General features: G+C 39.3%; 1 protein-coding gene across 1 annotated transcript in view; it reads left to right on the plus strand.

Moving 5' to 3' along the window:
- Positions 1 to 17,135, plus strand: part of stpg2 (sperm-tail PG-rich repeat containing 2) — a 64,648-nt gene that overhangs the window by 689 nt on the left and 46,824 nt on the right. Inside the window, exons 2-6 of the mRNA XM_054773059.1 lie at positions 44 to 147; positions 224 to 394; positions 1,916 to 2,086; positions 9,795 to 9,910; positions 10,093 to 10,208. Of these exons, the coding sequence (XP_054629034.1) occupies positions 44 to 147; positions 224 to 394; positions 1,916 to 2,086; positions 9,795 to 9,910; positions 10,093 to 10,208 (678 nt within the window). The remainder of the gene's footprint in view (positions 1 to 43; positions 148 to 223; positions 395 to 1,915; positions 2,087 to 9,794; positions 9,911 to 10,092; positions 10,209 to 17,135) is intronic.

The raw sequence follows: 17,135 nt of genomic DNA on the forward strand, positions 1-17,135 counted from the left end.
CATTTTAAGCAGCGTTATATTTATGTTTTTGTTCCTCTCGTAGATGGCTATGCTCCTTTCTTGTCCTTGGCTAGCAGACTACCAGTGCTCAGTGAGTCCAGTGGAACAGAACCAGGACCTGGGTGCTATGACTCCTCACCTGTGAAGGTGAGATAGACAGCCTTGCTGTTTCATTCCACACTAGCCACGCACAACATGAAAACGAGTATGGACTTGTCTTCAGCTGAACGTCCACGGTGGCTGCAGCCTGCAGAACCGCTCCAAGCGTTTTCAGGATCCAGTGTCTGAGGGTCCGGGCCCGGGGGCCTATGATGTTCTGGAGCCAGCCTCAGGGAACAAGCCCGGGGCCCGGATGACTGATGATGGACTCTCTGAGAAGCTTGGCAGGAGAATGGTAGGCAGATGGCGGCGGGGGAGACCATATTCAAAATAATTTGAGATTTCATAGCAAATGGAAAAATGAAACAAATAAAAAGTTGTATTTACTTTGCCTGCATGGCTGCACACATACAGTATACGTTTAACTGGCTTTCAATTCAATGTTAAACAACACTTTACTCATTTATTATTATTCGTGAATGTATTTATTATTATACTTTCAAAATGTGTTTAAAACAAATAATTTTTTATCCCCCCCAAATAAACACTCAATAAAATAACAAGCAATAAGAAAATGACGATTGTGTTTTTCCAATGGAAAGCCTGTTTGTCCTGTACCGTTGGCACAATGTTATTAAAAATACCATCTGAAATAGATCATTTATTTACATTTAAAGGTAATAATATTAATAATAAATCCCCAACTAACGAACACAATTGGTTCCAGACGACCGTTCTTATGTCGAACTGTTCTTAAGTAGGGGAAAAGGTAATATTAGCAATGATATAGGTACTACATGTACGTGTATACATATACAGTATATGTGTATGTATGTAAATATGAGTTTGGATGCAGTAGTAATATTAAACCAGGATAATGAATGAAAAAAACAATAATAAAAGTGATATAATAATACGTAATGATAAATGTTATTTACCTTTGAAGAGGAGTGGTCGAGCATATGTCGTGGTGGAGGAGGAGATATTGGAAAAAAAAGGACAAATGGTCGTCGTCGTTAGACTCTTCTAAAAGAGGTAGTGTTCTATGGGTGGTGTAGAATTAAGCAGGCCTATTAACTCTTCATAAACTTTAATCACACGCTCTGTCCGGGTTGTATCCTACAGCTACAATGTAGCTTTATCTCTCCTTAGCTCTTCCCCTCCTCCTCGTCTTGTCCTCCCGCTGTTGGTCCCATTAGCAGTGTCACAGTGCCCTCTGCTGGTCAAGCATGTACAGTATAAATATGGACTTATAAGGCAAAACACATGAAAATATAGACTAGTCGGCTTGTGTTCGTATCTTCGAAAGTTCGCACGTCGGATGTTCGTTAGTAGGGGACTTACTGTATTTAATTCCTCTGAATGCATATGCTGTTTTATTAATTATTACTATTTTATTGATAGTATGTATTTTAATTTAGCCAAATTCAGCTTAAAAACATTTTAATGGTGCATCTTTGCGGTGGTTTCATAAAGGATATCCATAGTTGAACCTCTTGCTTGTGACAGGAACCTTGGAGAAAAGCAGTGCTTTTAGCTCATCAAGGCTGGAACGTGATGAGATAGATGATCTGAGTTTAAAAAAAAAAATGGAGCAGGGACTAAAAGCCTTCAAGTGTGCTGCAGCCTAACGGTGAAAGTGAAAGCACTCCTTGTCGAGATATGCTCCGAATACAAGCACACACACACACACACACACACACACACACACACACGTGTACGTACAAGTCTTATCCTGGGCTTGGACGAGTCCCTATAGTGCTCAACAATTGGAGTCCATAAATAAGTCATGCTGTTGTTTTCTTCCAATGTGTAGGTGTATCACACTAAAAGTCTCCAGAGGCTTGTTGGCCAGTCAGACGTTCCATCCATTCCCTCACCGGGTCAAGCCTGTGGATACGAGGAGGACGCCCTGGGGGTGCTGCGCAAGCAGGAGCCTCCAACCAGGGACACCAGCCTGGGCCCCGCCTACTACAGCCCCCTGACAGTATGTATACTACTAGAGTATAGTACGACTAAGAAACTACCACTAGCCTGGTAGTTTAGATGTACTGTAGCAGTTATTGTGACAGTAAATACAGTCAAACCTGTCTTAGCGGCCACCTTTATAGAAGGGCCACCTGCCTATAGCAGCCACTGAAAAATCCCCCCCCAGCAAATTTACATGTTATAGACCCTGTGTATAGCAGTCACCTGTCCAACGCAGCCAGCGGCCACCCATTTTGTCTCCCTTGGTCAATATCTGACTGCATATAGCGGCCAAATTACCAACTCAAGTAGAAGCTTCATGCACGAAAAAGTTTCATTTTTCAATCAATGAAGCCGTCGTGTGTAGACTTTAATTACTGAGTCCTAGCTCAGTCACAATCATTCACAAGATCCACACAAACTGTCAGTTGTTCCACATAAAAAAGCCGTCTTCTTTTGAGCTTGCTATTTCCTGGTCAAACATGTAACTTTAAGAGCATTTGCACCAAAACATTACCGCAAAGTAGGCTGGGAACAGGACGTGCTCCCAGCGACGCTACAATAAAAAAACAACATACGCCAGCATGCATGCGGCAGCAAAAATGAATTCGGTTGTACTTAATTGAAGTATTTTAGAATGTACTCATGTTATTTTTCATCAATCCTCATCCACAAATCCATCAAAGTCCTCATCTTCTGTATTCAACACAAACAAAGCCGTCTTCTTTTCCGTTCGCTACTAGTCTGTTAACTTGTCAGTGTTATTCAGCTCCGAAGCAAAGAAGGAAACTTCTCCTGTTGCTTCTGCCAACTTTATTTACTGAACGCGGCCACCAGACAGCAGCTCAGAACACACACACATCTCTCAGCATCGTCTCTCCTTCCTGCTTGCCCACAAGGCAAAGGTTAAACAAGCCCCACTACATAGCTGTCCAGCCAATGCCTGTAAGAAATGACACCGTTTATTTCCTGGTGTGCACTGGTCAATACTGTAATGCCGCTTGTTGTGGGGAAGGAGAGACTCACGTCGCCGATGCACTTTAATGGCTTTATTAACAGCGGAGAACACTGCAGGACTTTACATCCACGCCAACATAAACACACTTCCCAACTCTCTCCAAACTCACAGCTAGCACTGAGCCTAGCTCTCCTGCTCGGGACGCCCACCGTCACTTCCCGTCACTTCCTGATGAACTAAAGCTGTAATGACACTCTGCCGTATAAAAAGTAAAATATTAAAAACAAGCGTAAGACATTACTAGCACAGCTTTGTTCTGTGGGTGGTGGATATATTCTATCAGTTATTATTAAGCCTCTAGCTTCCTTTTAGTAAGTAAAAACCTTGGCTATGATTGCACTACATTGTCATGTAGACCTACAAAGTACACTTGGAAGAACAAGAGGTAAATAAATGTATTGCAACTGATGTGAAACTGATGAGGGGTAGGATTAAATAAGCTTTGCTTCTTCCTACTCCTTTTTGGACATGCAAAATTGTGAATTGTACTATGTGGTGTGCTACTGTTTGACTCATATGCATGTTCAGGAAGAATTAAAACTATGAACCATGATAATAACAAGCCTAATAGTGCTGTACAACTTTTATCCGCAGTCGGCAGTGGCCTCTACTGGTCAACATTATTATTATTATTATTATTATTATTTTTTTTTTCCCTTTTTTTTCCTTTTTTTTCCTCTACTGGTCAACATTCAAACTGGACGCCAACCTGTCTGAGAAAAAAAGTTGTAGATTTGCCTGTTACATAAAGTTACAAATTTTTTCTCGTAAATTTACAACTTTATTAGGGATTATTCTTGCCCAAATTAAATTTTTTCTGTTAATATTTTGACTTTGTTCTTGTAAAATAACTGCAAATTTTAGATATTTTGCTCTTGCTGTTATTTTTTTTTAGTTTTGTTGTTAAATTCTATTTTTAGAATGTACTGTGGTCTGAAAAAATACACATGGTGGTCATTTAACGGTTTTAATGTATATGTTTTACTTCTAGTGTCGCTTGATGAAACAAAGCAAAGCTTTTACTCAACGCACAAATATAAACACTTCATTTTTAGTCCATCGCTTTCAGGTTGCGCCTCATATGCGCCAAGTTGGATTAGCAACTTCCCCGTTTTCTCAAATGCAGCACAAAACACCTCTGGCAAGGCCAAGCTGTCATCAAAAGTGGAAGAATATGACTTTGTGGATGCGTTTGCTAGGAGGAATGGAAAATTTGATGCACATTTAATCGATTTCCTCAGCAGAGGGTTACCCTCAAGTGCCCACCAGAGGGTGCAGACCTCTGCCAAGGCCAAACTATTAGCACAAGTGGAAAAATATTACTTTGCTAGCATAAATACACAACTTTATGTTAAAAAAACATTGATATGCCCCTCTTCTGCTTAGAGCCGACACACACGTCACCACGTTTTCACCAATCACGCACAGATTTAGCAGAGAAAAAGACGACTCGTTCACTTAAAGAGCCAACGCTAAGAACGGTTTCGCTCGCGTGCGACGCATCAGTCATCTGCACCCAAATTTGATGTTTTCTTTGCTTGGTCCCCCGCTCCAGTCCTCCACTACTTTTCATAGAAGGACAGAATACGCCTCGAGGACATTTCGGAACTTGGTTACGTCATTCCTGCATAATCCTGCTAACATAAAGGTTAGAAAACATTACCGCCCCCCTTTATGAAGGTCATCATTACCCACTCAGGCTTCATCCTTCATCTTACTGAGCCATGTTTTGGGCAATTTGATGTAAAGAAAGGAAGTCCATATTTCCTCGTCCTGTATGTATGGCCACTTGTCCCAATACATTTTTTTTAAAATCTCCAAATAGGCCTAATTTGTGTGCATGTGTGTGTAAGTGGTGGTGTCCATTAGCGTTGGGTACATGTAATGCGCCAGTGGAGCAGCACCCCGCCCTATTGAGTTATCCTCAAATCCATTTCCATGGCTAATGAGTGCAGCTCCACTTTAGCACAAGTCACAATGCTCATCCATTTTACATGCAGGCAACAAGGAGAGCCATTAGTCGTTATTATTCCTTCTTGTAGCCCTGTTATAGTAGTGACACGCATGCACACACACACACAATGATGACGCTGGCTCTCAATGATGTCATCTGACGGGCGTCAAGAGTGTACTTGAGTGGTTGGTCCGGGTTGTGTCCACATACTACTGTAGTAAAAACCCCTCTTGATAGTTCAACCATCTACTTTCCACAATGAAACCACTGACTCTTGTTTCTATGAAAGATGACCTCATTTGAGTCAATATATGAAAAAATAAATTGTTTTCATGACCTTGGCACTTACCGGTAACCCTTAGGAGGTCACACACCCTCATGACAAAAAAAAGTCAGCTTTCCTGAAAACACGTTTATATATTTTTGGTCCACTTTAAATGTGTCTTTTGAAACTGAAATATACAAATCAAGTATTCCTTCCATTTGGAGGATTTGAACACTGACAGCATGTTTACGCAACAACAACGAAGAAGAAAAAAGTCTAGCCTCGTGATGAGCAATGCAAGGTAAAGTAGTGCCAATGAAATGAATACATTGCAATATATTGTCATTCTTTTACTGTACTTTCTTAAGTCATCTGGTCTCATCTCATGAACTGTCCCGTGACACCTCTTTTTTGTGCATATACTGTACAGTCGTGCCGCCTCTATCACAGTTACGGTAATTGGTTCAGACCTGACCGCGATAAGTCCATTTTTTTGATGAATTGAATGTTTTCATAGTTATGGCATAGAAAACCTGTTTACAATCTTCTAAATCTGATTTTTAACATTAATAGAGCTCTCTACACATGACATAACACCCCTATAGTCACCTTTACATTTGTATTATCCAATATAGTAGATGTAATCTAAGAAAATAACACATATTAGATATAAATAAGAGAACAGACTAGCATGTTAGCAGCTCCTTGTCTTTTTTCTGGACAGTGTACTTCCTGCGGTGGCTATTGTCTCATCAATGTATTGTAATGGCGGCTTTAAATGGCTTTACACTCGTATTACCCAATATAGTAAATAATCCATTTAAGACATAAATAAAACTCCTGCTCGTGTGTGTCACAGTAAATGTGTTCCCTGGGGGACCGTAGTGGCGGGCGGACAGATGTGTGGAGGGCAGGAAGTGACGTCGGAGGTTCAGAGTTGAGTTTTAGGTCGTCGTGGGTTATGACCCCAACAGTAGCCTGTGTTATTACCAGGATGATTATGTTATTATTATTGTGCCTGCTGAGAGATCATTTAAACCTGCAAGAAATGCCTGTTCTGACCATCACGTCTGGCGCTTGTCTCACCCAACAATTGCTGACTAGGCAGTATTCAACCACGAAACAGCAATCCTTTATTAATTCATTTTTCAAAAACCGCAATCGTGTGAGGGCGCAATGTTTGAGCTGCGATGTAGCGAGGGATGACTATCCAAACGTCGATTGAAACACACACTTGTCATTTCAGTACGACAAATGTTGCTGTGTGCTTCGAATGCGGAAAAGTAGCGCCATCTGGTGGATAAATACAAAAAATGAAGACCTGAAAACCAGTGGTCCAAATTGAAAAAAGATAAATGCGGTGTCAAAAATGGCATTTCCTGTGGTTTTTATCAATGGGGCAAGTTTTGTCATGAGGAACAAATGTGTCACTTTTTGTGTGGCGTTGCTATTTGAGGCTAATTTAACAAATGAGATGGCAATTCTAATGTTTCAAAATGAATTCCCTCTGGCAAATTTCACCTATATTCTTTTGACACCGACAAAATAGCTTGAAAATCAAAACAAACTGTCCCCAGATGTCTTAAGGGTTAAATCAGGGGTGTCCAAACGTTTTCGAGCACAGGCCACATGCTGGAAAATGAAAGGATGCAAGGGCCACTTTGGTATGTTGTAAACCAACACACATAGAGATGTGCTAAAAAGACGTATGTAGCTCAAGAAAAACTGCATTCACCTTTGTAATATGGGTGACATGCTGCTTAAAATGACGTTTTTTCCACATTAATACCAGTTTATTCTTGTAAAATTCACACTTTTGTTCTTCATTTTTATGACTTTTTTCTTTGACTTTATTCCCGTAAAATTACAGCCGATTTTTCCATTTCTCGTTTTTTTAATCTCCAACTATTTCATTTCAGCTTTCAGCTACAAGCTCTCCTCGTAATTCGAACTCTATATCTTTTAAAACAAAAACCTCTTTTTTCTGTATTTCAACATTGTTTCTAAAATGATATTTTTTCTCATTTCACAAGTTTATGCTCATAAAATTGCAACTTTTTTTCTCATTACTAAACCATTTTTTCTCTTAATATTTTGACTTTACTCTCGTACCATTTTGTTTTTTTTGTATAATTTTCCAAATATTTCAACTTTCTTCTTGTATATTTTCTTCTCCTGATATTTTGACTTTATTCCCATGGTATAAATTTCCCCCAACCTAAGTTTAAAAAATGTTTTGGGTTTTTGTTTTTGGAAAAAACAACATTCTTTAATATTTCAACTTCATGCAGTTATTCTTGTGAAATGATGGCTTTTTTCCCTTGCTAGATTACAACTCTTTTCTTAATATTTTGACTTTTATTTGGTTTTGTCATTTTTGCTGTTGTTTTTTTTTTTTTAAGTTTCGTCATTAAATGACATTTTTAGACTGTGCTGCGGGTCGATAAATTCACAGCCGCGGGCCGCAAATGGCCCCCGTGCCGCACTTTGGACACCCCTGGGTTAAAGAATGAATAGTTTCATATTATATAAAACCACTTGCAGCGTTGTGTTGTTTTTGCTTTTAAAAGCCCCTTGCAGACAAAAAAATGCAATTTGTGGCGTTGGACTGCAGCAGCAGTGATGGCATCATCACGTGCGCCTGCCACGCTAAATAAACACCTTCTCTTTTTTTCAAGCACAACTATCAGAACATCTTTGTGTGCCCCCCCTTTCATTGGATCACAGGGGATTGAACCCGCGATCTCTTCCTGCGCTCGATGCTGAAACACGGAGATCAGGAGACAGGCACCCTGTGGAGTTTTTCCTTTGAGTCAGACGTGCGTCTTCTTCCTATCAGGATGTGTCAGAGTGAACAGGGCCGGACAGCTGGGTCAAGGAAGAACTTCTCATAGAAGTTGAAGCGCTTTGATTTCAAAGTTTACGTGTTTTTTTTGTTTTTTTTTTGAAACGCGCTGCTGGAGCTCACATTGGAGTTAGGAACATGAAGCCAATAGAGCTGAATAATGAAGTCCCTCTTCTAGTTTGGAGCCAAACTACTCTTTTTTTCCCAACCAAAACAATATAACAACACTCCTCCACCACTTACTGCCATTACAACATTGGTTCTGTTGCTGCTGTGTTGTACATGAATATGAATGACCATGTGGCCAAGGAGCGCTACGTTTTCCTTTCCACTTTCTCATGCACTCCAAATCATTGTTAATATAAAGGTTAAAAAATGGCAGCAGATTTTTAAAAAGAGAATTTAAGGAGAATACAAAAAGACACCAACAGCAAAAATGGAAAAATCAACAGTAATCTTACAAGAATAAAGTCAAAATATGAAGAGAAAAGATTGAAGGAGAAAAAGTCAAAATTTTACGAGAATAACGCTGTAATATTACGAGGAAAAATAACATTCTTTTAGGAGTATAAACTTCAAATACAAAATAAACAATAATAATATAATAAACAAAGCAACAAATAAAAGGTGTAATTTTTGGAAAATTAGGTTGTGGAAAAAGTTAAAGAATAAAGTCAACATATTATGGAAATAAAGTCATCAAGTAATTACAAGAATAAAATTTACTTGAAGAAAGTTGAAATAGTTGGGGGGAAAAAACAGCAGGAAAACATTAAAAAAAAGTAATTATACGAGAAAAAAAGTCGTATCATAACGAGAAAAAAATGTGCAATTTTATGAGAATAAACTCGGAATATTATGAGGAAAATATTGTCACTTTAGTAGCACATAGCTTAAATATTAAAGGGAAAAATGTTATTTAAGGGCGTAAAATTACGAGAAACAAACAAAACACAATCAAGTATTATTGAGAAATTGGGTTGGGAAAAAGTTATATTATGGGAATAAAGTCATAAATACTATGAGAAGAAAATTTCCGAAGATTATTTAAGAAGAAAGTTGAAATATCACATAGTAAATATTATATAGCAAATGGACACCCACCTGTTAAAACGGGGATAAATGAGTGAGACGCGCTAGCGATGTCGTATCTCCACTCCAACAAGCGCTGCCTCATCTGAATGAGGAAGTCACGTGACGTCAGCCCTTTAGCGAGAGAGAATCTGCCCCACTGCCCCCTAGTGGCGAAGCTAGGAACGTGCCATTAATTATAACGGGGTTGGCGAAGACTAGTTTGCTGACGTGAAAATGAAATATTGGTTCCAAAAATGCAAACAAATTACAGTGTACATCTTCTATTAATTCAACCAATACATTTTGTGTGCATCACCATAGCATGTGTTTGGTAAAACGAGTAAAGGCTGTGAAATAATGAGAGGACGGCGACATATTTTGGACGTCACTTCACTTGTCATTCACCTTCAACCTGACCAGGCCTCACCAGAGAGAGATAACACACAATGAAGCAACCGAATGATTTCCTCATCCATTTGTCTTATCTGGCATTCATTCCACCTCACCAATCTTCTAACCCCTTTTTGTTCTTTTTTTGGTGTCTGCCTGCTCCCTCCTCCTCCGTATCCAGGCAGAGAAGAGTTGCGCACAAAAGTATAAAGGCGTCCACTTTGGCAACATGACGGCAAGGAGAGGCGAGGTGATGAAGGATGAAGTCCCTGGTCCAGACCACTATTACCCTGAGATGTGAGTACCACGTGTGTCTTATTATTCAATATGTGTGTTAAATCATCTAAAAGGGATGTATTAGACAAGATTATAATAATAATAATAATAATAATTATGTTTCCTTCTGGTGATTAAGATGTAGATAGAGCCACAACATTAGGTACACCCGCACAATCCAATGAGATCCTCTCTCCTGGCAGCGTCCCAGGAACACACTATGAGAATGTAAACATGCGAAAAGAGCGGAGTGGCAGGGCCCAGCTGGTTACACCTCGTTACCACGACCTCGTGGCCATACAGGAGGAAAAAAAGGCAAGTGCATCTTTGTGTTATACTAAAAAGGATAAAATAGATGACACATCCAGCAAAAAAAAGACAAATAACACATCATGGTAGTTGGTGAGAATCTGCAAAGAGGTGCACACACAGGAATTGAAGTTGACATTTTTATTTTCAATGGAAGTGCCCATCCACCCAATCATAGAGGTACTGCCTGTCTTAGTCATCATCCTCTATGAACCAGGAAGCAAAACACAAAACAAAATCTATTTTTTATTTATTACAGTAATAAAAATAATAATTAACCTAACCTAACATGTTAGGTTAACTGGAGACTCTAAATTGTCCATAAGTATGAATGTGAGTGTGAGTGCTTGTTTGTCTATATGTGCCCTGCCATTGGCTGTATCCCGCCTCTCGGACAACGTCAGCTGGGATAGGCTCTAGCGTACCCCCTGCGACCCTAATGAGGATTAAGCGGCATAAAACATGAATGAGTGAAAATAATAATAATAGGATTTTTAACATTTTTGTATAAATGGATTCGATTTTATAAAGCGCTTTTCAAGGTACCCAAAGTGCTTCACAAAGAAGGGAAGCCATGATTCATTCCCTTTTGGTGAGCTATATCTGTAGCTACAGCTGCCCTGGGGTAGTCTGACAGGAACGTGGCTGCCAATTCGCTCCTACGGCCTCTCCGACTACCGCACCCCAGTTTTTCCCAACGTACAGTAATCCCTCGTTCATCACGGTTCATTGGTTGCAGACTCGACTGCGATAAGTGAATTTCTGCCAAGTAGGATTCCTTATTCATACAGTAAATGGAATATTTCCATAGTTATGACATAAAAAAACTGTTCATGACCTTCTAAATACATGCGACTCTTGTTCAAGTTCATAATCGAGAATGTCTTCTCACACGAATACATCGATCCAAACAAGCTCAGCATTTTCTTAGCAAATGTTTGAATCTCGTGAAACCTGCTTTTATCCCACTGTCGGTAAAAGTGGGCGAGAGAGAGCCGCTGGTGTCGCTTGCAGCTCTCGGCGTCACACTGCAGCTCCGTGAGCTCCAGCTGCAACTGGTCAGGAGCGTCATCAGGGTCCACTTTCCTTTTTTAATTCATTGTCGCCGTTTTAGAAACTGTCCGGAAAGGGTTACACAGCCTCATTGACCCGCTGCCCTCTTGTGGGTAAATGTGAAACTGCATACAGCGTGTATTTTATGCGCTGGTCAACAGGGCTACGGGCCAGACGTCATTCAAATTTGACCACGGGCTGCATTTGGCACACGGCCGGACTTTGGACATGTCTGGCCTACAGTACATACTGTATTTGTATTTTAGTTCATTTAGCCATTTTTATGGTTGAAAATGCTTCATTTGGGTCAAAAATGCCTACAATTTTCTTTAATGTGCACATTTTTTTGACTAATAATAGGCCGCAGTCAACCATCAAACAGCAATAATTTATTATTAATTAATTCATGTGTGAAAAATGGTGATAGAGTGAAGGAGCAACGTTTGAAACCATGTGAAATCGTACTAATCTTACGTATTAAGTAAAGCATCCATCATACGTTTAGGTTGTTTTTAATAAAACATCAATAAATATAAATAATAGGCGTGTCACGAGACACGAGCTTGGGTCTAGGAGAACGATACAAGACGAGATTTTAACATTACTTTTAAGAAAAGTACAATGAAAAAATCTAAGAAATATGACAATATATGGCAAACTACTAATTTTAATTAGAAGTTACCTTGCATTGCTCCTCACGAGGCTTCAGTCTTCTGCGCCCTGTGTGTACGCTGAAAGCAATGCACAGAGTGAACCCTCTTTGTTCCTGTTTGGAGACGAGGAAAACAGACACGCATGCACATGGCAATATTTTGAGGCCGGCCAAATGATTGAGTTAATTTTCTTTTATTGTGTGATTAAATCATTCACTCATTATCGTCCCAGGCCGAGTGCCCACGAATGAATGAGACATCTTGTCAGGGTTTAGTCTCGCGGGATCTTGTGGCACCCATAATAAATAATAAATGTTATTATTTTTATTCTCCATGTATTGATTTCATCGTTTATGGTATGCAATAATATGAAGGATAATAATGAATAATAGGGATTTTAGGTGTTTTTATAATGAATACACTAAATAATACATTTAATTCAAGTGTCTTAATGCTTAGCTCCAAAATATAAACTATACAGTATGTACACCTACACTAATGAGCTCCAATGCTCTGGTCTGCCTTTAGGGGTCAGTAGAGTGTCAGCTTTGAGCCCAACATCCGCACACATTGTGACATGCACGCGCACACTCTTGTTTATACAGCATTGGGGCTTACTCAGCCGTGCAGTTGTGCGATACCTTCTCCCCCCTAACCCCCTCACACCCGTCTCCCTTTAGGATGGGGGGAGAGTGGGCGAGGCGGCGTGTGAACACACTTAAGACTTGATGTGAGCACAGAGAAGTGAAACGTCTTCCTGCTGTCAAACGCCCCCCCATCCTCACTTTCCTTGAACCATCTCCAGTCACCATTTTGGAATGGTTAAAAGTGTAACAGCAGTGGGTGAGCAGTCAGATTAGATGTTAGACCTTTAATTGTTGGCCCTCACCATCTGCTCGTGAGACACTAACGAACCTGTGTGAACATCATCATCTTCATCTTCATCTTCATCTGGTGCAGCGCTTGAACATGATGACGATGGCACGGGGACAAATCCCTGTAAATAAAGTGTAACAGCAATCACGACCTATTGATCAAAAGGATGACAATTGGTGTTGAATAGCAGCAAAATTAGCAATGGATTTATTCATTTCATTTCAAAATATTATTAATAATAGTAATCATTTTGTTTACTTTTAAAATGATTGAAAGTTTATATTTCAAATGTAATAATTATTAGAAATAAGCACTGTATACAAAATAAACAATGCATCTTTTAACATTTAAATTAGATAATGAAGAGCTATATATTATTTAAAAATGTTTAAATATAAAAATATGATTAATAACAGTAATCATTTTGTTTACTTTTAGAAATATTTAAAGTATATATTTAAAATGTGCTAACTATTCTACATATGATTAAGTAGCACTGTATAGAAAATCAACAAAGCATTTAAAATTAGATAACAAAGCACTATAAATAAAATATATGATTTAAAAATATTTAAATATAAGAAAATATGACCAAAATTAGTTTACCTTTTATTTTTTAAATGATTTAAAGTGTACCAGTCTACAAGCTGCATGTGTCTATGTGGTAACATGGGATATTCAGTACACATAAAATCAATGCTTTTCCCCAAACGGTGCGTGTAGTACGGAAAAGTCATTCATCGCCGTCCTCGCCGTCCTCGTCGTTCTCCTGGGAGCTAAAACCACTAAAGTCGTCTTCTCCACGTGTTGGAACCCAACAGCCCCACAATTCCCTCGCCACACACCCCGCCAGTCTCTCTCCCTCTTTTTCGTCGCCACCCCCGCCCCGGGGCAAATCAGCCCCCAAGCCCGTGCTGTCCTCCGCACGCGGCACCCCAGCCCCCCGAAACACGCCGGCGACAGTTGACCGCATCACTCTCCACGCGTTCTCAGATCGATACTGAAATATCGATACCTCTGATACCAGATCTTCAGATTCTAAAAGTGATTCTGAAATCAAAATAGCGAATCTTTGAGGTAATGTATATCATTAACAGAAACACAGTTAAATCATTGAGACCTTGTCGAAATAGTTTACTCCTATTCTTTATTTAATGAGCTATGCTATTGGTGCGATAGCGCTAATACCGTCCTGAATTTGACTCTGTATCGATCCAAATTGAAATCAGCTGTGTATCGCACATCGCTAACGATGGAGAAAGCAAAATGGCTGCTCCGAAGCACACCAGATGTCGTGAGACCAGAACGCGACCACAAATTAGCCGCAGAGTTCACAGCGTGAGGGAAAAAGCAGCGGCTTACACAGCGGAAAAGCACATGTTTGAAATGTTTTATTTCTCATGGTAATGCTGTGTTGTATATATATTTGTGTGTGTTTAGTTCATTTAAATATGGTTGTATTATAGTTAAGAATATGGTAGTGTTGTGCAATAGATGTGATAGTTATGTGAAATGACATGTTTGAACGACAGGTGTCGCTAATTCGCAAGGTTGTACAGAGCGTAGAAGAAGTAGTTCAGGAAGTCAGAACAAGAAACCCGAAAAAGTGTTACAGACGCATGTTGAACGTATGTTGTGTTACGAAGTAAAGAAAAACCAAGAAACGACACTTCTGACGTCAACTTCATTCTGTGACTAGCAACGAAGTTACAGCTAAGTTACCACATGCTGATCATTCTATGGTATTTCAGTGTTATTACAGTTACACTTCCCAATAGCAGACTTGAGTTTGTAGCTCATAATACTCCACACAGCTGTCGTCCTTATATTCGCCCTCATCTTCCCGACTTCACATTGTCAGTCTCAAACACGGCAGTCCTGTTAAAAATAGTACGCCTCCAAGTTGAAATCTCTGTTGTGTTTTCTTCTTTTTAAAAAAACAACAACCAAAAAACAGTCGAGCAGGAATATATTTTTTCACTTGAACACTCTCTGTCGCAGAGTTCCACTTCCCTAAATAACACTCTTGCCTTGCGTAGAACCACATGACGACATTTTGTTGACAGGACGTGAGTGACAGCTTATAAATGCATGCTACATCCATCCGTGTCCTGCGCTCAGAGGACAAGCCAGTGGTCATGAATAAAGATGGCATCCATCTTTATTGTTTTGTGGAGAAATCCACAGGATTCCACGCACTTAGTGGCTTTATAACTGGTGTGTATGTGTGTGTGTGTGTGTGTGTGTGTGTGTGTGTGTGTGTTGCTGAAAAGGTCAACAACGGAGGACATCCGGCGTTTTGGTGTTCATGTGAAAAGGCAAGCTCTCTGCCTCTCTGACTTGCAATTCTTTGCCAAAGCGCTAGGGGCAGTGTTCTCCTGAGAGGAAGCAACTACAGTACAACTGTGGACTAGCTATTTAGCTTCCTGGGTGGTAGTAGGACGGGGACTGAAGCGACATCCAGATTGGAACATCAGTCTCTTTTACTGTGCACGTTGAGCTAAAATATCCTTGTCATGGCGTGATGAAGTCATTTAGTAGTGCGAATTAGCACTTTGAAAAAATTCCAAAATTTCAACTTTCTTCGTAAATAATCATCTCGTAAAATGAGAAAATGACTTTATTCCCATAATATTTTGACTTTATTCCCCTTGTATTCTAACCTTTCCCCCAAACTAATTATCTAAAAATGATAACTTCCAAATGATAACTCGCAAAATATTACAACTTAAAAAAATAACATTCTTTAATATTTCAACTCTATGCGACTACAATTACATTATTTTTCTTAAATCATTTATTTAAATAATTAAAACAAATAAATATTCTTTTCATAACATTCTGACTTTATTCCCATAATATTTGCAATACGACTAGTTTGAATTTAATCTTGTGAAATGTTTTTTTCCCCCATTTTTTATTTATTTATTTTTTAAATTTTCCAGCTCCAGTATTTCCACTTTCTACCTGTAAATTTTCATGTAATTATTATACTTTATTCCCATATTGGCAAATTCCATAGCGTGAAATACTGCCTTTGGTTCCCATTGCTTTAACAATGAGCCAAGACAAGAGCTGTGATCGGCCCACGGACCCCGGCAAGCACGACCGTACTACAAAATATATCCCAACTTGGGCTGTGACATTTGGTTTAAAAGTCACCAGTTTGTCCATTTACATTCTTTTGATCATCAAAAGCCCAGGGAGGAAAATCAGTTGTCATCAATGCTGCAGCAGCACGCTGTATTGGTTTCCACACTACTAATTGCATGCACACAGTCATTCCGGGGCAAAATTAAGATATTTTGCGCCGTCAAATTTGAATGAAATTTCATCTTCAGTTAGATATTTAAGTTAATTTATATCCTACATACCTTTTATCTTTTATCCTGATCTGATCTATGAGTTTGAAAGGCTGTAGTTGGACTGTAGCTGGACCTGTATACGAATGAAAATACACCTACCACACCACAAATCATATGAAAAAATGCACTTTTAAGGGTGTCTCCACGGACTCTCCTAATCGAGTGCTCACATTGTTAGATTTTAGCATCGTATTTGTAACATTCTTACATAAAGTATGTGTTTTGAGCTGGACGCGCCACGCTGGACGATGACGTCGCTAAGCGTCACTGCTACTGGACCGTAACCTGGCGTCTGGAGCTTTACTTTACATATTGTCCCCGTACACGACACTTAAAAGGGGTTTCAAATAAAGACAGATGGGTTAAATATGAATACTGAATAAAGTGAATCAACTGACCGAAAGAAGAAGACATGACTCAACTGTGTTTCACAGGTCAACCACAACACCCATGACCACCACATGCCCGGAAGACGATGACATCACTGACAGGAATGGAGTAACGTTTAACGTCTTTACCATTAAAAGTGCTAAAAAACACACACATTCATAGATAGCCTGCTGTGCTTAAATCCAATGCTTCATTTCCTAGTATCGATTCAATCGATTGATTGCCTTTTAAACGATGTTAGACGGATACATGTCGTCCGGAATGGAAACTTGCTGAATACAGATCAATAAATAAATAGATGTAGTGGATGAATCGTTGCACCCCGAACACTCCCTTCAGTTTTTTTCGTTAATGTTTCAACTTCATGCTACTAACATGACTACAAGTTTCCTCATAATATTTTGACTTAATTCTTGTAAAATTACCGCAGATTTCTTCTTTTTTGCCGTTGTCAAATTGTATTTTTGTCATATGCTGAAATTGACAGCGACAATCGAAAGCATGGACACACATTGTCATTCAAGTGCAAGAGAAAGTGTCTCCAAACGTTTGACTGGTACTGTGCATGAACTAAGACTAAATACTGCAACTTCATGTTCT

This window comes from Dunckerocampus dactyliophorus, chromosome 4, assembly GCF_027744805.1.
Source record: "Dunckerocampus dactyliophorus isolate RoL2022-P2 chromosome 4, RoL_Ddac_1.1, whole genome shotgun sequence".
NCBI classification, from domain to species: domain Eukaryota; kingdom Metazoa; phylum Chordata; class Actinopteri; order Syngnathiformes; family Syngnathidae; genus Dunckerocampus; species Dunckerocampus dactyliophorus.